This window comes from Anser cygnoides, chromosome 17, assembly GCF_040182565.1.
Source record: "Anser cygnoides isolate HZ-2024a breed goose chromosome 17, Taihu_goose_T2T_genome, whole genome shotgun sequence".
Taxonomy (NCBI): domain Eukaryota; kingdom Metazoa; phylum Chordata; class Aves; order Anseriformes; family Anatidae; genus Anser; species Anser cygnoides.
The window spans coordinates 11,860,568-11,883,753 of NC_089889.1; the positions used below are offsets into that span (position 1 = coordinate 11,860,568).

At 40.7% G+C, this 23,186-nt stretch overlaps 1 protein-coding gene across 4 annotated transcripts in view; it reads right to left on the reverse strand.

The window, feature by feature from the left end:
• Positions 1–246: 246 nt before the first annotated feature.
• The window catches only part of TMEM233 (transmembrane protein 233), a 28,085-nt gene continuing 5,145 nt past the window's right edge, over positions 247–23,186 (reverse strand). The window contains exons 2-7 of one of the 4 annotated variants that reach the window (XM_048063864.2): positions 17,590–17,655; positions 17,438–17,519; positions 16,745–16,922; positions 16,347–16,516; positions 8,374–8,508; positions 247–2,111 (exon numbers count right to left, since the gene is read on the reverse strand). In XM_048063864.2, the coding sequence (XP_047919821.1) occupies positions 2,100–2,111; positions 8,374–8,508; positions 16,347–16,516; positions 16,745–16,922; positions 17,438–17,443 (501 nt within the window). In that variant the 5' untranslated portion in view covers positions 17,444–17,519; positions 17,590–17,655 and the 3' untranslated portion in view covers positions 247–2,099. Of the gene's footprint in view, positions 2,112–8,372; positions 8,509–15,437; positions 15,504–16,346; positions 16,626–16,744; positions 16,923–17,437; positions 17,520–17,589; positions 17,656–23,186 lie in introns of those variants that run through there. The other 3 variants (XM_013173731.3, XM_066978936.1, XM_048063865.2) reach the window with 3 other exon arrangements.

The window sequence follows — 23,186 nt, forward strand, 5'->3', positions numbered from 1 at the left end:
TATTTTGAAAATGAAGCATGGAGCCTGTACTGCTGATATTTTGAGTGCTACCTTATCTCTAAAACTTCTGCATGTATTAGCTGCAGTACAGGCTGGTTAAACAGTATCACGTAGGTCAGAAGTCCTGTTTTTGTCGTCACTGATTTCATTCTGAAATTGTCCAATAGGTTTGAGACAGGGAAATTACTCTTTAAAATAGGAGAGGCAACAAAAGTTAGGAAAGAACTTCCCACATACCAGAATGGATGTGAATTAAAAGTAATTTTATTCCACTTCTCAATGACAGTTCTATCATATTTGATAATAAGGCAAGCTACTAGAAGTCCCACAAGACATATCAGACCGTTGAAATAGTATTCAAAAAACAGAGAAGTTCACAGGACAGCCAATTCTTGGGATCCTCAAAATCAGTGGCAAGATTCTCACATTGACAAATTAGATCAGTGTAAATGCTGAAGAAATCAACTGATTTCACTGATGTGAGTGAAGTTTTATACTGGAGTAATTAAGGATAGGCTGTGTATCACTGACTTTAATGAAAAACAGAATCTGGCAGAAAGAAAAGTGAAAAAGCACATTAAAAGTATAATACCAAGGCACAAAAATACATGCTACTTCCAGGCATATGCTTTAACAGGTACAGATTTCTGGGAGATTTTTTTTTTATCATTATTTTTTTTTGGCAATAGGTGTACTTCTGCCAGGCATGATGCATTGCTCACATGCACCTGTAAAACTCCCATGCATTTCTGGATCCAGATCCAGTCGATCCAGATCTACATTAGTGCAAGGAGAGTTGTGTAAGTTGGCATAGCTTGCTTGAAGATGTAGTAACAATTAAAGCAAATGGAACAACCGCCACTGAGGATGTAGTCATCTGTGTTAATGCTCACAGAGTTTACTCCTTTGAAAATGGAATACTGGTGTTACAAAACAAACATGTACAAACAATTTTCAGCTAATAAAAAACAGTTGTCCCATGCTAAATTTTCATAAAGTGTCAAGAAACTGCCGTAATTTAGAGGCCATCAATTCTGTAATCTAAGGCTGTTCACTGAGAAATAACTCAGGATCAGCAAGAGTCTACATAATGTCAGTAAGTGTAGAAAAGTCTGTCCATGTCTAACTGCATTGATATATAGACTATTCATTGCAAGACGAGAGGATGAACTAAACAAAAAAAGACATGAACAAAGCAGAACACGATGAAAGTATGTGACTTGCTAGAGGAACAATAACAAAGAGATGAAGAAGAACATCTATTTAAAAAGATCATTTGTGAGATTAAAAAAAGAGAAACTTCTTACACGAAGTTTAAAGAGGAAAATATGATCAATGCAACTCTAATGCAGGACTGGAGCTAAGTCAAGGGAGTTCAACAATGAAAGACAACAAAACAAGAAGAAATCATTAATAAAAATATGGATGCTATGGAACAAAAGAGTCTTCTAATAATTAGGTGATTGAAATCGGTCCCAGACGGTGAAAAGTCCAATGGAAAGACCTAAAAGCTGAGGGTGACAGAAGAAAGCAGCCACTGAGTCAGAGTACACCCACAGCATTATAAAACCACATAGCAGGATAAAATCACAAACCCATTGTTATGATTATGCTATATTGAGACTATTTTACAGGAATAAAAAAATCCTTAATGGCCTGATCCAAAACCCACTGGAAGTGACATGATTTCTACTGGCTTCAGTGGGCTGTGTATCAGATCTTACATTGCACACTACAAACAGTCTGGATAAGTCGGCTTTGGGTAGGCTCAGCCAGGGAACATCATGGACCCAGCATACATTATTCCATGTAAACGAAAAAAAAAAAAAAGGAGTTGTTAGGGCAAATCACATTATACATTAGGGTAAAAGAGAAAATGCTGCTTTATACTGAGATTCATTATAAATAAATAATTTTGAAAACCTGGTCACGCCATGCTGATTAACTAACTGGGCTATCATTTCATCCACCAGCAACATGCCTCTGCAGACTTGTAGGGTCAAATCTAACAGTCTGGAAAGAAGGGGTTCCTTCTCTTCTTCTTACTTTTCCCCTCCTGAGATTTACACGGTGATATACTCCAAGTGCAGTCCTGGTCTTCAGATAGCATGCTGCAAGGACACAAAAAATATGTATTTTTAAAGAAGGAAGAGACAGAGTTTGCCTTGTGAGTTTAAATTATTAATTCTACAGAGCTGATGGATACATTATTTAGTGGCACTTGTTCTCTTAACAAACAGCCCTCTAGATTAGTGGTTCAATACAGTTTTGAATCAAAGCAGTAAGCTTCTAATGGCACCAGTCATCTGTCAATTTGAACTGAATTTTTAAACTGGGTTACCTGAATCAATGCAAGTTAAGATCTTTCACTGCCAGGAAATGGTCTCTTATTTGCCATACTTTCATAAGGGCAAGAGCATCTCTGCTTCCTTAAAGCGGTACATAAAACAGTCAGGCAGGAACAATACTCTCAGTAGTAGACAACTTGGTAAATACAACAGCAATACATGACAGTTTTTAAAAAGACTGGGATACCTCTTCTCTTGTGCGTCTGTGTTAGGAGAGGGAAGATCTGAGAAGTTCCCTCAAATTCTTTTGTTGTGGGTAGCTTTCAGACATTAGCCATGGTTGTACTGATCTCACTGACTTGTCTCTGGATTATGGGCTCTCTACTGGAGTCTTGACATATCTTTTCCATCAAGCAGCTACTTCTTAGTAGCTCCTTAAAAGGGGACCCAATACACTGGGCACTAACCAGTAAATATATGGGGTAGATAACATTAAGTCATTTACTGATTGTGTCTTGGACACTGCTGAGGACTCCAATGGGCAGAATCTATTGTGGGAACATTATCTCCATACACAGATAAAGAAAAGCTTGACCAGATTTTTAAATGTGGTTTGCTAAAGGAATGAGGCTAAAGCAATCACATTGCCTCTGTACCTCTACAAGTGTGTCTCTGCCCACTACCCAGCTTTTGAGCTCACTGGACATGCTTGACAGTAGTATCAGACTTCAGTTGTAGTAGTAGTGGTAGTGGACTTTAAGCTCTTATGTTTTTACAAATCCAGTAAAAAGGCAGGTGATGAAGGAGAGAATTGGTTAGTGCCCTTACAAATAGAAAAAGCAGCAGCGTGAGCTCACTAATTAGGTGGACACCAAAAATTAATGGGGATAAAAGACAACAGGAATACCCTGACTTCAGATCTTGTGCTCAGTTACTGGCAGGTCAATCCTTGCAGCCAAAGACAGGTCGGCTTCCTTGAATCTTTGCTATGAAAAGGTACAGAAAGCAGAATGGGCAATGTAAAGATCTGGAGGCTGGCTGTATAATTCCTGTGATCTTGCTGGCCCTCCATTTATTCTGTCTGTGAAAGAGAGTCACTCTGTAAAATGGTAGAAAGGTGTTTGAGAGCCTCAGAAAGGGGAAAGCAGAGATGTTGAAAATAATTTTGCATGTTTTTTTCTCTTTAAGAACTATTTAAAAGTTAGTAGGAAGAATATAAGTATACATCTGTCCCTGGTGCAAAGTCTAAATGCTTACTCCGTTTCCCTCTACCATTAATTACCAATGCTACATATGCAAATATGCTTGATTTAAGGCCATTCTGATCATGAAGCATTATGAGCTAGTGTTTTCTGAACAGCCTGACTGCCTCTGTGCTCTTCAAAGCCATGCTGACAGGTGGTATTTCTGTGCCTTCCTTGGGGTGAAGTTCTAGCTCAAGTGAGATTACAGAAGGGGTCAGAAGTTCACACTCCCCTACACAAACATTAAAATATCATAATGGTTTGCATGAAATTCTGAAGTCACGGAACATGACTACCCTTCTCACCCGGGCTCTTACCAGAAGGTAACGCCACCCTGCATGTATCCCCGGAGTTCAAGATAAAGACAAAGGGCTCCTGATGTGAATGAAAAAGTCTTGGACTCTGGTCCATTGGCAGGAGTTTCTTGCATTTCTTTCCTTCAGCGCTTTGGATACCCTTCCTCATACCAGAACAGCCCCTTATCTCAGACAGAGCTATGCAGAAAAGCTTGTATATTTACTGCACTCCAAAACCTCTTAATAGATCTCCACATTTTCAACTGATTCACTCCCACTTGCCTAGACTGCAGAGAACCACTGGAGAGCAGCACAAAAGGCACGTGCTTCCGATGATATGTGCTTTGTTGCTCATCTGGGAAGCAAAACTCATGCGACCTTTAGTTTTGCCCTGATCTCAAGCATCACCCAGACACTAGAAAGCCTAAAAGCATGTGCTATAAGAAGCTGTGTATTGTTTCAGACTACTAAGCAGCAAGACTGGTAATGGAGTAAAAATACAAGAATACAAGCAGGAAGTATAATACCATGTTGCAATCCAGCTACAAACAGGGTTTGGGATACCTAAGGCTTCCTTAACTAAGGAGGTCCTAGCCCAGGATTATGTTTTCCTGTATCCTGCTAGTGAGACTCAAGTAAAATCCAAAGACACCAAGCGTCTTGTGTTATCAAAAAGTAAAACAGAACATAATTTGGAGACTGGTCCAAAAATCTGGAGACTGATCTGAAAACACAGATCTTCAATTACTGGAGAATGCTCACTGATGAAATTATCAGCCTTCACTGACCAAAATACTTAGCAAGAAACAGGAAGACCTACTCCAAATCCATTCAAGTCAGTGGAAAGGCTGCTAACAGGCTTCATGAAAGAATATAAAAAGGATGGTACTGGGTTGGAGCAAACAGCCACCTCTGCAGCATCCTGTCTCTGACAGTGACATGTTGCAGATGCCTACAGGGACTGTGTAAGAGAAGACTAAATCCAGGGTGACATTTCTCCCTTTATTGCCTTCCTACTCTGGCAATCTGCAGCTTAGAAACTCTCTGAGCCTGAGATAATAGCTGCATCTTTGCATGTAAGCTTTCTTTTGTAACTTCTCTGGTTACTCTTTCAAATGAAAGTTGGTATCTATTGCAAAGGGCAGAAATAAGTTCCACAGCTGCATTGTGGAAAAGTACCTCCATCTCGTTTAAAGCTGCTTTCCTCTGATATCTCTTGACCTCATTCAGAAGAGACATCAAATATTCACTCTTTGTTTACCTCCTTTCACTGCCTTTAACTACCTGTCTTCGACTACCAGATTTCCCAAGCCAAAGAGACTGTGTTTATTTTATCTTTCCACAACAGAGTTTTTTTCATACCTTTCAGCCATTCTCCATCATTATTTTTGTCTACCACATCTTTTTTGAGTCAAAAACATCAGGACTAGAGGCAAAATTCAGACTGTGATACACAGCTCAGTGTCACCTGCCATTAGGTATCTTGCCATTTACTCTCGAACCAGGCATATCACAGCTGACTAAGGTCACACGCAGGCTGCGGCACACAGCTCTCTGCAGTGTTTCAGTTCACAGTGATGTCTCCTCATGGAAGATAAATACGGCTCTTCTCTTACTGCAGTTCTTGACAGACAACATGCCTATGAGCACATACGCACGGCTAGACTCAGTGGTGACACAAATACTGTTTTAAGGTCATCTGAGCAAGCAGTAAAAGTGTAATTCAGTGCAATGGACTGGCAAGGCAAGTGTGCAGGAGAAGTGGATAGGAGACATTAAAAGTTAAAGAATGGCATAACAAGAAATTGGGCCTAGTGTGGAATGGGTGACAGCCCCATTCAGCACAGGCTGCAGCTTAACACTTGGTGATTCCTCCACGTAGCAAGGAACATGCCAGTTTACATTGATCAAAACAGATGAGTTTTATCACTGGGCTGCTAACTGCAGTGATGCAAGTGATGGCTTCCCCTTGTCTACTTTCAGGGTTAAGACTGCAGAAAGTAGGTGATTTCCAAGTGTTGGGTGGGCCCTGTTCCAGGCTATATCCCTATATGTATATATATACCTTAATATAAGTTTGCCATAGATAACATGCTAGTGTTAAAGACAAATGAGGCTCTCCAAGGCAGCAGTACAAGCCTGGAGCTGGCTTAGCACTGAGTAGATCTTCAAAACAAAAAGCCAGTGCTGTTTCTTCCATGCAGACGTAGGTGTCTCCTGCTGTTCTTCCTGTGTCACCATTCCTGTGTAAGTCAGTAAACCAAGCAAGGCATGCAAGGACACTCAGGGCTCACAAGGTAGGACCTTTCTGAAAAGTGAAAGGATCTTCCTCCTCCTGAGTCCACCAGTCCCTTCTGATCTTATTTCAGTCAGATACAAAACAGCCTTTTGGGTGTTCCTGTATGTGAATGGTTATGAGACACAGGTCCGTGATCTCATCCACCAGATCCCAGACAGAGAGCTTTGAGGTCAGTCTACTCCAGCTTACTCTCCTTCGCATGTGATCTGAGTGTCACCGACAACGACAAGCTACTGCAGTAATGAGTTACGGGCACCACAACTTAACTGTATTGTGTTCCTTCCTATTCGTTCCACAGTTCGTAAGCAACAGATTTGGCCAGAATAGTCCAAGTGAACTGCAGCAACATGCATGTCTAATCTTGCTGTCTTACAAGAAATTATAATAAGTAATGGAGGAACATCAAGCAGGTAGGAAGGAGCAGCTCTCTGGAAGGCCATAGAGCAGGGTGAATCCGCTAAACCTGCCCCTCGAGCCCTTACAAAACTGAAGGTACCATTTGGCCATGAGACCCCTATGGAAACTATTCACTGAATACAGAAAGTAATACCCCAGCAGTATGCTGAGGGTTCCCTATTCACTGAATACAGAAAGTAATACCCCAGCAGTATGCTGAGGGTTCCCAGGTCCCTGACAATGCTTCTATCTAATGCAGGTATTTTTCTTTAAAATTAAAAAAAATCCTGAAAAGACAAAACTTAAGAAGAATAGCAATGAAGATGTATTATAGTGATTTACTGCTGCTTACTTCCTTGAGGGTAGGATAGAAATACTTACAAATTGTACCTAGGTGTAAAGTGCCAACTACTTCTAATATCTGGCAGTAGGCACAAAGAAGCATTCACATTCAGCACACAGGGCCTCACTGTAGGGAAAGTGAAATATTGACAGCAATTAAATATAGGTATTTGTGCCCTAGTTAATGTGAATGCTTCAAGTCAGTGTTTTCTACCACTGCTCATACTGCCTTTCTCTCTTCCTACTTAAAAAAAAAAAAAAAAAAAAAAAAAAAAAAAGGTCTGGGCTGCTATCCTTGTCTGAAAAATGATGAGTAAGGTAGTAGAAGTGAACAGAGGAATTTACTGCTGCCGTCAGTTGCAAAACTTGGCACTCCCAGCCTGAAGTGACTTGGTTTTAAATTTGTGAGGGCTGAACAAACCAAACACAAGCTGTACTGAAAAGAGATCCCTGCTTGCAAAACGCAAGGGAAACTACTGAATGATACAGTAAGCTTCTGACTCTGTGGCACCACCCACTAATATCCTACAGAAATGGACCCCAGTACCACTAACTTCCCTACAGCTCATACTTCAAGTTTGTGTCTGAAAATGTTGCACATGTTTAACCAGCTACTTCATTCCACTCCCTAGATACGTCTGCATTTCAGTGGTGACTGAGGCAATCTCTATTTATAGTTTATACATAAGTTTGAACATGTGCGTTGGAAGGGTTAGGGAAAAAAGGTTTGCCAACCTAAACAGCCACCAATAAATTGATGTAAATTAGCTGTTTTATCGGAGAGTGCTCATTACTAAGAAGACATATTGTTGCACAGAGTATGTGCAATGTACGTTGCACAACCTTAACAAAGGATATTGATGCCCTAATTACTTTTGTCCTGTTTTGCTAATAAGCTTGCAATCCATCTGCATAAACACTGAGATTTATTTGTTGAGTTTCACCACTATCATTCCAGATATATGCATGAAGGTTAGTTACAATGCACTGAGAGTGAACAACTTTCACCCACAGCAAGCCAAGTAAAAATTAAATTTGTGGTCACTTTTGCTAAAGTTATGACCACCATAATATCAAACGGTAAAATAGTAATTGACTGTCTTCTTCTTACAAAGCTAAAAAAAAGAAACGTTGGACAGATTAGGAGACTGAAAATTAGCACCTCTGGGCTCCATTGCTTGGAATCTAGGGATCTCTATGCACTTGGTCTTGCAGATGGAGAAACTGAGGGGCAAGAAAAAAAAAAAGCAACTGGCCTAAATTTAAAAAAATCTATGGGAGCTGCAAGAATTTCCAGAAATTCCACTGCTGCTAACACAATCTTCTGTATTTAACCACAGAAAATAGCGTTTTCTAAATTGCAAAATAAGAAAGAGCAAAAATTGATCTTTTGGAAATCCTGTACGCGTCCTTAACGGAGTCAGACTCTGACAGTCTTTAGTTTCTTACTCTGAAGCCCTTGCACAGAGAAGAACTGTTTGCATTGGAACTGATAGTATTTTGCTTACCGTTGTGAAATGAACTACACAGTAGATTCCAATGATGACAAGGCCGATGATAATGGATGCAACAGCAACCCAGAGTGCATTTCGACCCAGTCTTTTTGACCCTTCTATATCTCCTTGATTATAACTGTTTAAAGCCTGTAGAAGAGAAACAGAGAGTTTGTGATTAAAAAAAAAAACAACACAGAAATCTGCACACAAACCAATGTAACTGCTTTGAACTAATGATAAGTTCTATGCACGTTGACACTGTAGAAAGAACTTCAGAAAATGATTATTTGCTTTGTAAAAATAAATTTCCACTGATAACAGTCCAAGGTAACCAGGGAGTCCAGCTATCTGCTCCACTCATTTTCAGTAGATTTCATTGTACCTAGATGTGTTTTATTTCAGTAGTGAAGCTATACTCATATGATTAGTTCTCTTGCACACACCAGCATAAGAGCTATCATATCAGCGCTAATCCACCCACTTGCATAAATCACTGGTTTTTATCTCTGAAAATATTTCTGTAATATATGTGAACTGTTAAGTGTATACAGCTGAACAGAAGTTGGCCACTTCACCAGCAATGAAATAAACTCTTACCCTCTGCAGAACCATAAGCATGTAAATGAGTATAAATAAGCTGCATTTTTAACAGAAAGCCTCAGTAAAACTGGTTCAAGTAGGCTTACTAAATTTCTGTTTTTCCAATGTTTTAATTTCAAAGCAATAGGTAGTTTGCAGGTGATGGATAAAACAAAATGAAGAAAACTATATCATCTGAACAACACATCTGAGTGCCATCTTCACAGGCTAGAAATTCTGTCCCTTTGCATTTTTGGAACTTGCTGATAATTCTTATCATGTACATTCAGAGGTGTACATAAGAAATACAGATATTTTCTCAAGAGCCTAAGTTTATCTCTATCCACCCATGATGTGGCAGATGCTTTCAGTTCATCACATGTAAAGATTGCAAGGTGTGATAAGACCACTCCGATCTTCTAGTCTTTCGTGAGACAGACTGTAGGGTTTTCTGAACTGATTTTTTTTTTTTTTTAACCAGGAAATATTTTTAAAATAGAAGATCCAGCAGACACTGAAATATTCCAGTATATGAATCTAAGAGAGTTTATAGTAACCATATCCCAAGAATAAGATGCTATCCAAGAGTTTTTAAAAAGGGTGTTATTGCTAAGAATTTATTTTAAAAGATCAGGAGAGTTTGAATTCATAAGCCATAACACTGAGTCCAGATTTCTTTATCAGACTGCACTATTGAACTATCTCAGTATATTTCCTCAGGGAATCAGATTAGTCATGACCTGTTCTTTAGCATCTTATTCCAGGAAGTATCCCCAAAAGGTGGGGGGTGGAAGTGGGGGGATATGGGGACCTGATCAAATGAACTCTTCTTTGGACTAATTAATACAAGTTTTCTTTAGAAAATGACTGCATGAGGTACTGCCAGCTTCTGTTATTAAAGTGTTTTGTTTATGAATCATTTTTTGTAGCAAAGGTAGGACAACAATTAATTCACCAGATCTGAGACTTGAGAGCAGAAAATGAATGAACACTGGTGATAACGACACAAAGTTAGAGCAGCAATATGCCCCCTATATGGGTCATTTTCCCCCCCAATAAAAGCCAAATTCTAGCCCCGCTATGGCGATAGAAGTGCCGTCACTGTCACACACACACTTTATAGCTAGAGAGGTTTTAAATCTAATCTGAGATTATTCAGACAAATCATTTTACAGCAGTTGAACTAAACCAAAAGAAAGTAGAGCTGCTCTGCAGAGAGGAAATTACTTCTAATACTTTGCCATCATTTATTTCTTTAAGAATTTGGCTGAGATCCTTCAGAGTAAAGCTCATTTGAAAGGTCTGATGAGAACAAGGGCAAAGGACCAAAGGCATTCAGTGATTTCCTTCTCGTGAAAATTAGTCTCTCCAAAGTACATGGGATTTTAAAGGTGATGTTGCCAATGATATCCACTGTAGGAGCCTAACCATGTTGGCTACAGGACAGCTTCAGCGTCATGCACCTCTCCCACATCAAGCACACCAAGTTAGCATACTTCTGCCACTGCATGGAAATGTAACCATCTCAAACTTAGGAAGCCCTAGTGTTGTTCCTAACAAGACTTGGGTTACCACTGTACAAACAGGAAATCCCACAGTCTGATCCAAATGGAAGATTTGACAGGTTGATTTATTAGCTTCCATGGGTTTTCACTCAGGTCATAAACACTACCACAGTAAGATATCAAGAGTTGCTGAGATTTTCCTCAAAATGACACGAGGAACATCATTTAGTTACATGACGACTATGCTATATGCTTTCAGAAATCTGTGCTTCTTTTCAGTTTAGCCTTAATGCTGAATTTCATCTTCTTTTAATGCTATTCACCTTCCTATACTATTCTATGTCCAGAGATGTATAACCATGAACGGCTATGGCAAGCTTGGAAAAACGAAACACCTCACTAGATAGCTTTGTTGCTTTTCAAAGAAGAGCACTTTGACTGCTAAAGTATACTTAGACTTCATGGGATACCAAGAAGAGCCTTTTTGCCAAGCGGAAAAATAATTAGGGACATTATCTGTGTATGTTCTGTCAATTAGTGTACACAGAAGTTAATGGGCTAGATGCATTCTTGCTGTTAGCACTGCAGTAAGATCACTCGTGCCAAGGCAGTCCCAGAGCACTGAAGCCTATATTCCTAGAATTGCATCTCAAGGATAAGTACAGGTACATATTCTCTTGTGTCTAAGAAAGGCTGACCTGCTGATGCGTTTTTGCCCTTAAAGAGAGCACTGATACATCTCTTCCTGGCAGCCTACATGCCTAAACATTTCTCTGTTACAATTCTCTAAAGAATATCTCTAATACCTCTGCTTTGCTGTCAGATTTTGTTGAGGTTGGATAGTGGACTTAAAGGATATATAATGGGGAAAGTGAGAAGAGATGGAGTTGAGAGACAGACACAAACAAATAGGATGACCGCCCAAGCCTTGTTTCCTTAGAGTATTAGCCTAGCTACACCTGATCATTCAGGCAGAAAAACAGTGGCTGCACTGAGGCACAGTCACCCCTGATTCTCCACCAGTGCAGCCTCCTGTTACAAGAGCTGGCTGGCACAGTTCCTCTCACCTGTTACACCCCTGTTCTCAACAGGCCTGTCTACAGGACAAAACCTTTCTTATTTTTTTTTTCTCCAGAAAAAAACTTTCAGGACGGTCAATAAAAGGAAAATGGCCTGGCTTCATCTTGAGCAGGCTGACTTCTCCTGTCTCTGCCAGCAGCTATAGGTATATATATATATAGCTATATATGAATGTGACTGAGGCTACAGGGAGAAATATTGCAAAAACATCACTGACACCCCAGCCCCTACTTTGCTCCCCTCACCCACAAACGGACAAGCTTTCCGTGACATCTAGACAGTGGTCCTGCAAACACTCTAAGCTCAGATCCCCATGAGGTCTCAAAGCAGGGACAGAGTTGTAAACAACACGTGAGAGCAATAAACTTGCAGTTCGGGAGCATTTTGCTAATGTATTGAGGAAGCCTGGAGAATGTCCATGCAATTCCTGCAGGTACCACATAAATAATTCACCCTGTGCACTTTAATAAGTACTGTCATTTTTATATAAATCCACAATGAAGAGGAGGAAAATAGCATTAATGATAAAGAAGAGGGTTTGGGTGAGACAGGAAGGAGACAAAAGCTTTTTTATTAAGAGGCTTAAATGAAATGGTGCAATTTAGACAGCATTCAAGAAAAAACTAAGAGGTTTGGGGGGTGGTTGGGGTCTGATGTAAAGCTCTTTGAAATTGACTTGTTTCCATGTATTTCAAAGAGCCCATGGATCTAGCTTTCAGTTTTCAACATGGTAGACAACATTAACTGTTAAAGCTTTAAATGTTACATTATTTCCAGTGGCTATGCAATATATGCAGAACACAGCATCTGCATGCAACATTTGGTCTAACTTCTACAACGAATTTCAGCCATTTTCAGCCTAATACCATACGATTTCTCAAGTTTCTGCTACCTCATTCTCTGTGAAGCCAAAAACTAAATTAAAGCCACAGTTCTGCAGCTGCTTATTTACTGGAGCAATCTTAATGACTTCACCAGGTTCACACACATCTATTTACAAAAGATATTCTCAGTTCGACAATGAACCAACTTAACCTCATATGAACAGAAATATGTTGAATTAGCTACAGACTATTAATCCCTTTTAACATACATTTTCTGTTCCACACCCCCAGAAGACCATTTATGGCAAAAGCAGAAAGAGTACTAAATTACTACAGAAATCTTCTTCCACGTCTTTTACAAATCTGGGCAGAACAGACTGGGGTGCTCTGATCAACATTTGCTATGCTTTGGATGAGCCAGGCTTCAACAAACCTTATTTGGCTGTGCCTGGAAATGAGATACTCTCTCTAACTCAGACCAAAGGAAGAACGAGATGTGCTGGCTCAGTATGACTCCTCACTGTGAACAACAAACGGGGAAGGAGCAAAAAGAGGGACCTGGGGAACAACTCAGAACCAGGCTTGATCTCTGCTTTTCGAGAAATGAAGCAGGCATGTGATGAACAGGACACAATGAAAGGAGAGTTAGTTTTTCAGGCTGTATAGCCGTATGCAGATGTTGTACCTCTGCAACTCTGGGGACAGGTTGAAAGTATCCTTGCAGAGGAAAGGCATAACCAGTTTGCAGAGATGAGGGCTGTGTGAACATGCTTAAGAACAGCTGTCAAGTCTTGTTTAATATTACTGACTTAAGTACGTAATGTTCCATATGGTGTTACACATCCATGTACCTATAAGCTACTTAGAAAAGCCACATGGAGTTAGATGACCAGTCTGCCACACAAATCTTTGAAATAAAGGTAACTGGAGGTGCAGTACTGAGAAAGGCCAACAAGGTTCATTCAACTATGAGACCTCAGTGATGGTATTAGAGATATCCACATGATTCATTTTTGCATCCTGTTCCACAACCACCACTTAGCTTTGATTCCATGTGTCAGATACAAGTTCACCTGAACCAATCCTCAGATACAGCTGGCAATCCACCGCCAACTAAGTATTGTTTGAGTTCTTGGTAGGGGGAAAGACACCACTGCAGATAAGGAATCAAAAAGCTCAGTGGCACCCTGCCTAGCCACAGACCCATGTCAGAGAAGTCTCTTCTGTCACACAAGCCTCCTGACCTGGCACCTGCACTTCACCCTCCTGTCTTGATGCCTGTGGTCTCACCTACGTGAGAAAGAACAGGGAAAGTCTGAGCTAGTTACCTCTGGGGTTGAGTAAGCCTACTGATAGTACAGCAATACAACACAGCTGTTGGAAGCAACAGGAAGCAGGAGAACTAACAGCATCTGGTTGGAAAGGCAGAAGAGCACTGAAGAGAACAGCAGTCCTACAGCCAGGAGCCCTAAGCAGGATGCTGAGGAAAACAGATCTCCATTTGCTAAAACTGCTAAGCAAACCTTACACCCACAAGTGACCAGGACCTAGTTTGAGGGAGCAGCTCTTGAAATGCCAAAATATCAACGCACTGAGGCCATTAGCCACCCATTTCATTGGCTATCCTCTTAATTCTGTCATGAGAAATAGATTTCACAAAATGGGTAAGGAACAAGAAGTTTATTATCACAATAGGGAGGACCTGGGAGAAGTTGACTCCAAAAATAAAGTCAAGGAGATAGATCTAGAATGGTAAGATTTGTGTTCTCACAGGTGAGAAAGGAGCGATGAAACCAGTGCCAGAGCTGTAAGCGGGGCAACAGAAGAGACTGAAGACAAATCTGTCATTTAATTTGGGGGTGTGTTAGAGCCCAGACTCTACTTTTAGCGTGAATGCTATTTTCATTGTCTGAATTGAGAACACTTAAAGAGGACATGACACACACAGACAAACAGGGTGCTGAACCATGCCCCTCTGGAAGCCAACACGACTTTTCCTTTCAGATTCATTCTAGGCAGTGGAAATTATTATAGAGAATTCTGCTTTTGTAGGTCTGCATCTCTTCTAACACAAGGTCTTAGGCAACCTGTGCAGACTGCAAAGGTATCTTCTACAAGAAAAGAAGAAAACCCACGCTTGTACCTCAGCATTAACCCTTAGCAACTCTAGGAAATACACTGAGAGAGAGGGAGGATGTAGGTTCCAGCAGAAATAGAGATGAAAGCAGCACAAGTTAAAATGGAGAACCAGGAGTAGTGGTGAATGGAGCAGTTACAAGTCGCAGCTCCAAAAGGCAGGGGAATAGGGCTGTGGAAAATAAGTTTGGACATATTATCTTCATGGAAAAGTTGAGATTTTAGGTATGAATAATGTTGAAAGACAATCACACACAGAAGACAATCACACACAGTGGAGGTTACTGGTTTAGTTTTGGTTTCCTCCCTTTAAGGGAATGGGCAGCTGTGACCTGCACAGACTGTTTAGCATTCAGGAAGTGCTCTTCCCACCCTGGTTTCTATATATCCCACGGAGACAGTTACTTAAGCCTGACTCCAGAAGCCTACACGAACTTCAACTAGGGCGTGGGTAGACATTTCTCCATATGGGGTGCAAAAATCTTTAGAGGCCAGGTTCTGTCCTTTACAGTTAACTTCTGTGAAACGCCAGTGCTTTGGTGAAAGTACTGTCATAGTGAACAGATGCCCACAGCCCCAGATTGTCAGCTCATTACTTTATATAGTGCCCTAAGTGTCCACTGAAAGAAAGGTTGCTGGGTACCAAAACCAGTAGATTTGATCTTTTCAAATCAAGGAAAAGAGCATATTGCTTAATTAGTAACAAAGAAAACAAACAAATTGAAAAAAATAAAATGACAGCTAATACTTTTCTTTTCTGGACAAAAATGGTTGCGAAGATGGTTTGGGAATGGCTTCTTTAAGTAATTTTTTTTATGCATGTATCCTAGTATCAAGGTGTGATTACTAATCAATCTTACTCGTTTTAAAAGATTACGTTTGTGTATATTTTGGATATAAATAATTATTGTAATAGCTAATTGCAAAAAGAAACAGCTATATTTTTGCTTACCTTTTCAGCCTGTCTGTCAGAGAAAAGGATGAAAATACACAACATGTTTTAAACCCTTTTCAGCTCCTAAACAACAGAAATACATTGCAGTATTACTGATTACACTGATCATATATCCTATTAGAAAAGTCTGGACCTGACTGTGCAACTTTTAACCGAGAGAAAAAGATTCTGTTCTAACAGTCCTTTTAACTTTAACAGGACTACTGCATTATTTAGGACTACGTGAATGAATTACATAGGAATAAGCCTGTTCTCTCAGCATACTTGGTACCTATTTTATAAGGGTTTTTGCCAACAACCTAAAACCATCATTGGTTTGTCTACTTTTCTTGCAAATAAAATCACCATCATGCTAAAGGGCTTATTCACTGAAAAAATAATAAACACACTATCAAATTTGGTTAGTTGAAGCAGAAAACACATCCACTCCTTTGCAAATCTAATTTCTGCTCCCCAGCTGCTTTTCCACATACTTTGTATGTCCAATTCAGCGTGCAAGTTAGTTGATGCAACAAATCTCATTAACTGGGATAAACTTCCCTCCCTCACATAGTCTGACATTGAAAACTTGACTTGAACTGCCTTTCCCTCTGCGTTTTATGTCTGATAATTTTTTGAGCTGATACCTGCTGGGATAGCTGTATGGACCCCCTGATTGAGCCCTTTCTCATGCTCTCTACCTCACCGAACTTCGTCCACATACTGGGGACAAGTGCTTACAGAAGCAGTTGGATGCTCTTTATCCAGATAGCTCCTCCAGCCCCACTCTGCTCCTGCAGCTCCCGACAGGGAGAGCCCAAGCCTGACCGGCTCCATGCGGGAGCAGACAGCTGGGGGTCGCCTGCCACATACACTGAACCCCAACCCGGGGGGGGAATCGCGTTCTCGGGCCGGTCTGCAACTCACCATGACGGCAAAAACAAAGGCTACGATGTTGACGGGATAGGCGGGGCAGAAACAAGCGAGGATGCTGAGGAGCAGGTAGTTCTTGGGCCGCGGCTGCGGCGGTCCGTCGGGGAGCTCATCCTCGATGTTGGTCTCGGGGCTGTTCTCCAGAGCCCTCTTGATGTCGGTGCCTGCGGGGAGAGCGGACATGAGGCTGCGGCGCGGCGGGCGGGCGGCTCGGAAAGCCCAGCGCCGCGCACCGGGCAGGCGGCACCCACGGCGGCACCGAGCCAAGGGAGCCGCCCGGTGCGGTGCGGCGCCTGCGGGGGGGGGGGGTGTGTGTACGGGGGGGCAGCCCGCAGACACCTCCTCTCCTGCCAAATGTTTTAACACAGCAAATTCAAGGAGGGAATACGTACAAAACCAAGCCGTCGAGAGTGGCACCGTGGTCCGGCTGTGGATGGCTAGAGGCAGGGCGAGGGGTCCCAAGCTGTCGCTGTCCCACTCTTCAAAACGTCCCCCAGGACATGCTGCTGCTGCTGGCACAGCAGGGCCCAGAGCCACATGACCCTTGGCTGCTCCCCCGTTTTTCTGAAACTTTAACCAGTACAGTTAAAAGACTTTAACTCTGTGTTATCCCCGGGGAGAACTTCGCTATCTTCTCAGATTCTCGTTTCTGGTGTCAGTGAACTCCATCAGCAAGTGGCATAAAGTCTGCAAAGGCATTGTCCTTTGATCAAATGAATGGGGAATTGATGGGAATTTGTTATCTAACCCAAGTGACTTGCTAAACTTAGCAAAAATATTAAAGTTTGGCTGAAAATAGCCTACTTAAAAAGTTTGGTGGCTCAAGCTCAGAGTATTTTGGCCAATTTCTACCAAGTGGTTCAATCCCTACTAAACATTACACCTGTAAGGTGAAATCCACTCTGGGGAAAGCTTGAGGGGGAGCATGGAAATCAATCAACCAAAACCAAACACAAATCAAACATATAAAGATCTGCTTCTATTATGGCTTTGAAGCTGATGAAGAAAAGGAAAACAGCCAGCGTCCAGAAAGGAACGGGCTCTGATCATGCCATGTACCATAAAAAAAAAAAAGAACTTTATACCTGCATGGAGATTCAGCCAAACGGAGGGACTTTTGGGCAGATGAAGGTTGGAGTTGAACATTTGCACTATGTCTGGCTCCTCCTGGAAGTACTTCATTAATTCAAGTTATAGCAAACAGTAAAGTATGCTTAGAGCTTTGTGAAGGACCTACCTTTACCATTGGGAGTTTTGCAATTGACTTGAATGCGCGCTGTGTTTCCTGTTCATGTATGTCATCCTACAAGATACAACACAGACAACATAGTAAAGACCTATGTAAGTGCAGTATTTTTACTTCCATAGACATTAATCACCTCTCAGGCTGCATCCCTGGAATATCACATGGAATGAGAATTTACTGATCTATCAAGATGTTGAAAGAAAAGATTCTGTATCTTTAGGAAACAGTAAGAAATACCAAAGTTAAAGCTGCTTGCCAATTTACCCATTAGTGTAAAGAGCACAGGCTCTTTGTAGCTGTAAAATCTTTGATTCTCCCCTGTTCTCAGCGGACTTTAAACATACACAAGACAAGCTCAGAAAATAGAGTTTGCATCACATTGCACAATTACTTTTAGAATTGATTTCAGTAGGGATGGAGACCATGGACTTACCTTCTGCAAGTGACCAGCATCTTTCAGGGCCACACAAGCCTTTAATCCATGAAAACATTTTCTGGGAAACACTGCAATGGCGTAATGAGTTTAAGTTTGTCTGGTTTTAGTTGAAATGCTCACAGGTAGATAAGAATCTACTATCAGGCATGTGAATGTAAACATCTCATTTATGTGGGACAAGTTGAGCCATTAGCATTGAACATAAACAAGCACAACAAAAAGCTGTGTGCAAATCCACTCTAAAGAGAAGGCAAAGTTGTGTGCAGAGACCAGGGAGTCTTGCAACTGGGGTATGAAGATGGGATATATATTCTTACTATCTAATGTCAGACATTTAGTTTAAGTGCCTTTATGGGGAACCTCAGAGAAGGTGATTCAGAGAATGGTGGAATTACCAGCCACAGCAGGTTAACAATCTTCCACTGTGGAGCATGAACTACAGGAGCAATATGGGCTCTGTTAAGCTGGACTATGTGAATCCCTTCCCAGGTCTCTCAAAGATGCAGACCTAAAAGTAGAAGCCAGGATTCTTTGTGCATTTCTAGGAACAGCAAAGTCTAATTGTGCAAATGATGCTGCTAAGGCATGCTAATGGATTGGAAAGGAAGCAAGAGACAGGAAGTGGTGAGATGCATGTAGCTATGAAAGATGTTATAAGATATTCAGGGGCAATTTGTGATAATGAGAGCTCATTAAGAGGTTTGTGAGACAAAGGTTCTGTCATAAAGCAGTTAGTGTAGCTGAATTTAGTGGTTTGTTTTACGTAGAAGATGGGTTGAAATCCAAGAAATATATCACGCTAGGACTAGATGGCTTAAATTTTAAATAGTACTGACTTGTAGCCACTTACTGAGATAAAGAAAAAAAAGGAGATATTCAGCCAATAGCTTGGTTTCACATAGTGCAGTGATGGAGGGTGGTTATATTCCCAAGAACCTGGGAAAGGTTCTTACCTCAGAGAGAAGAGGTGCTGAGGTAGCTCAGCAGAAAGCTGTGAAAATTCTTTAAAAGCATTAACTGAGAGTTTTAAGGTGTAGCTCTGTGGAAAGGAATCATAAAAACAGCCCTCCAAGAGAATGAGTCAGAGCACCCAATATACTTGCTTGCAGCCTTGCACTTGAAGCTGAGTCTTGAAAAAGAAACATAATTTTCTGTCTGATCACTCTGCACAGAGCAGAGATATTCCCAGTGATATGAGTAAGGCAACATGTTGGATAAATTGCTTATCATGATGGGCAAAGCAGATGGGCTACAGACATGCAGTTTCAAGATTTTTTGTTAAAGGTCTTCTTCCCCTGATTTTGGATGGTGCTATATATTGACAGCAGGATTTGTCATAATACAGAATATGATCTCTCCACCATGCTTTGCTGTATTGCTGACTGGTAGAGCTCTCCTCAAAAGCATGCTCATGGCTCACAGTTGTTCTGAAAAGAAGTTGTAATGTCTGCACGCACAAGTCAAAGTCCAGAGAAAGATCAAAAATAAGAATTTAATGCTCAGAGGTTGTTTGGGGCTCATGTATATGTCCAGACAACATGATACAAGGAGCTTCCTCATTGGTTCTCCACAGCATTAAGGGAGTAGAGACTTTGCAAATCACGATGAACTCTTCTCAAGTGCACTTGACATCTGAAGTCAGGCCAGAAGGACCAGGTGAGATGTTGTACTGGCCTGAGAGGCTGGTCAGATAAGCTGGGCTTCCCCAGCTCGGCGTAAGTTAAAGGAGGCATTTCTAGCAATGTAGTTCTTTCTGGAACAGCATGGCGATGTAACATCAAACTGACCTTACACGGCACACTCAATCCCTACGGCAGCAGAGCTGGTGAGGGCCCAGCACCTCATTTCAGATCATGCTATCTACACTCACGATGGCAAAGATGAGCACATTGCCCTTTTCCAACTGCTTTTAGAAAAAAAAAGAGAAACTGAAGGTTTTTAAGAGAGTGTAGCGTGCGCGATAATGACAAACTAATAACCCTTTATCCAGGAGACTGAAACTAAGCTTGCTTGAGGGCCCTCACATTCCCATTGATTCAGTGGGAACCTAGCAAGGGTGTTATTAATTTATGATGTTGAATCAGATAGGTTGAGTTCATTGGTTTTCACACATATTAAATATTCACACAGTTATACTTTTCCTTAGACAGAGAACTGCTGTATTATTTAACTGAATACTGTAGTCAAGATGTTACAAGAATAATTTTGATGGTGATTTCTCATTACCACAGTAGTGGGTGGGCTTATAAAGAAGATAGAGACAAGTTGTCTGAAAATTACTTATTTTCCATGAGAAACAGAAAGAGTCAACATCTGTGCATGGCAAAAGGTTTTGAGTCAAGAGGTATATCTGCCCTTTAACTCTTTGTCATAAATAAATGAGAACATTCAGGAATCGAACGCCAAAAACCAACTTGCTTTATTTTTGGCCAACTTGCACATATTTGCATTACCCTGCACTTCAAGAATTAATTCAGACCTTTCCCTAAGTCTGTTCCTATCACTGTCATTATTTCTTCTAGTATATAACCAGTTAGGTCACAATGGGGGCATGTCTCATCTTTTCTGCTTTTGAAGTGGGCAAGGTTTAATATGTGTCATATTAAATAGCATAAAGTGTACTAGCTGGAAGTGTGCATGTTCCCTTCCTTAAAAACGTGATCAGGACTTTTTTTGCTAATGTATTTTTGTGGGTGTTACTGAGTCAGCAGTGCCTGAGGGGCTGATGCATTATTCTACCACTGGGACTAGTTTCTGCTGATGTTCTAATAGGTATCATGAGAGAAATGCTTTTCTTAGCTTAAACATAACTTTGCTATTTTACCCTTGCAACAATATGCTCTTACTTTTCACTGTGGATTGTAACAGTAGGCTGTGGCTTTGCAAACATCAAACATCCCTGATGGGCTGTTGCTTTGGTAAATTATTCATGGTAAATTAATGTGTGATCAGGGAAATGTCCAGATAAAAACTAAAGTTTCCTTTGCAGTCTGAGACTTTTTTCATTCATTGTTAAACTTCTGAAATACTATCATAATTTGAAGCCAATAAATAAGTTGTCTGTACAAACCTGCTAGCGCCTAAACACATGTGAAGATGTCTTTATATGTTTGTCATGATCTATCCTTCTTCTATTCCATTTCCTGGCTTCTGACCTGCCTGATCTCATCACACATCAACATCAAAGAATCTGTTAATGCAGCTCAGACAGCAACGGGCATCTGCTCAGTGCTGTGGGTGACCTGTGTTGTGCTGTGAGGAGTCCTTATTTTATCTCACTGTTCCATTTTCCTGGAAATGAGTTCATATTCTTGGAAGTTTTTCTCCTTGTGACTGACAAGACAGTCTGTTGTAGCAGTCCCCTTGCAGCACTGAAATGGCAGGATTTATCTTACCTCACTTTAAACATCTCAAAGCTGAGCATCAAAGCTCTGACTTCTTTTAGAATCCATGGAGAAGGCAGCACCCAAAGAGAGTCTGTGTGTATTATGATTAAAGTTAGGGGAGAGAAATTCCAGCCAGGAATTTTGCTTATAAGTCACTTGTAAAGCACATTTTGAATCCATTACCATGCTAATAAGTGTTTGCAGAAGAACTTGAGCAATTCTGAAATTTGTGAGGTATTTGTGTTATCAAAGAAACGGCAATGGTAATTTGCTGTCTAATTCTTACTCAGCAAATAACAGAAAATTGCTGTTTTGAATAATTTTCATAAATTCTCTGAAAGCTTTTTATGAAAGTGTTTTAAGATTATTTATTATTGTTTCATCTCATTCTGTTAATTAAGGCATTTGATGCAGACAATGAATTAAATTGGTTCTCACTCACCACAGAGAGAGTCTGTAATCTTTTCACAGACTACTCTGAATCAGCTCCAGCTTCACACAGGAACAAACAAGAGCAAGACACAGGCATGGCTCTGCATATTGTTCTATGGCTGGACTAGGTCAGTAACATTACCTACAAATAGAGTAGGGTTGAACCAAAAGGCTAAATGCACCCATTAGGGAAAGTCTGGATCTGGATTCAGATCTGAACTTGTGGAATAAGCTGAATACTAATTGTTCTATAAATTATTAATATATTTAGCACTTTTCCGCTGTGTAGCATCCCAAAGGACCATCTCTCCTTTTCTCACACATATACACACGTACTCTCCTTTCATTAAGGAGAAATAGAGTAATTAGAACAGTCATCTAATTTGGATCTGACTGATCAACACCCCTGCAGCTTTACTTCAATGAAATCGCAGTGTCCTAGAACACACTGGTGAACACAGCCCAAATCTCATTGAGAGATCATTTATCAGGTAAAAATGGCAAGCAAGACAATGTGATATGTAACCCACCAGGAAATAACCTGGATGTACAGGTAACAGGACATTATTCTTTTTCCTCATTTATACATTACATTGGATGACTATTTAAAAAATCTGTTCAAGTTTATAAACTCAGTGTTCACTTTTGTCCTGTGATGTAAAGTCAAGTTGCAGCACTGATAAAAACAACTGTGTTGACAGGAGTACATCAGATTGATAAATATGCAAATACTCCATTTAGGGACAGAATTGCCACACTATTCTCTATGGCTGTCAAAAATCCTGGTACAATACTATCTCAGAAAAGATGCCTCTTTCAGAATGCACCTTGAAGGGGTACTTGGAAAACCGAGCTTTAGCTGTATGCCTCTACTCAGGTAACTTCTCTTAGTCCCCTCCATAGCTAAGAGACATAACTGCTCCTCCAGAAGTGACTGAAATCCAGAGTACTTACACTAACTTGTGTGGGTACCCTTGAGAAGGGCTTCTCATCCCCTTTGACTGTAGAGGGGGCTTTAACTGTAGAGAAGGACTGGCTAGTTAATGTTCCTAGCATGTGAAGGAGGAGTCTGACTGTCCATTGCTCATCCCCATGCAGCTTCTCATGCTAAGTGACTGTTTTGTTTAAAAATTAGTGTTTTCTCTTTACACTTCATGCTTGAAAAAATCTGGTAGTCCTCTTGAAGGATTTGGAGAGGGCTTCTCAGAAAGCTGAACAATAGTCCGTCCTTCCTCATGTTCTGAATTCTTTTTGCAAGGTTGTAGCAGGATGCACTGCAAGCCTGCAGTAATCAAGTCTTTTTTTTTTCTTTCTTTTTTTCAAAAGCAAAAGAT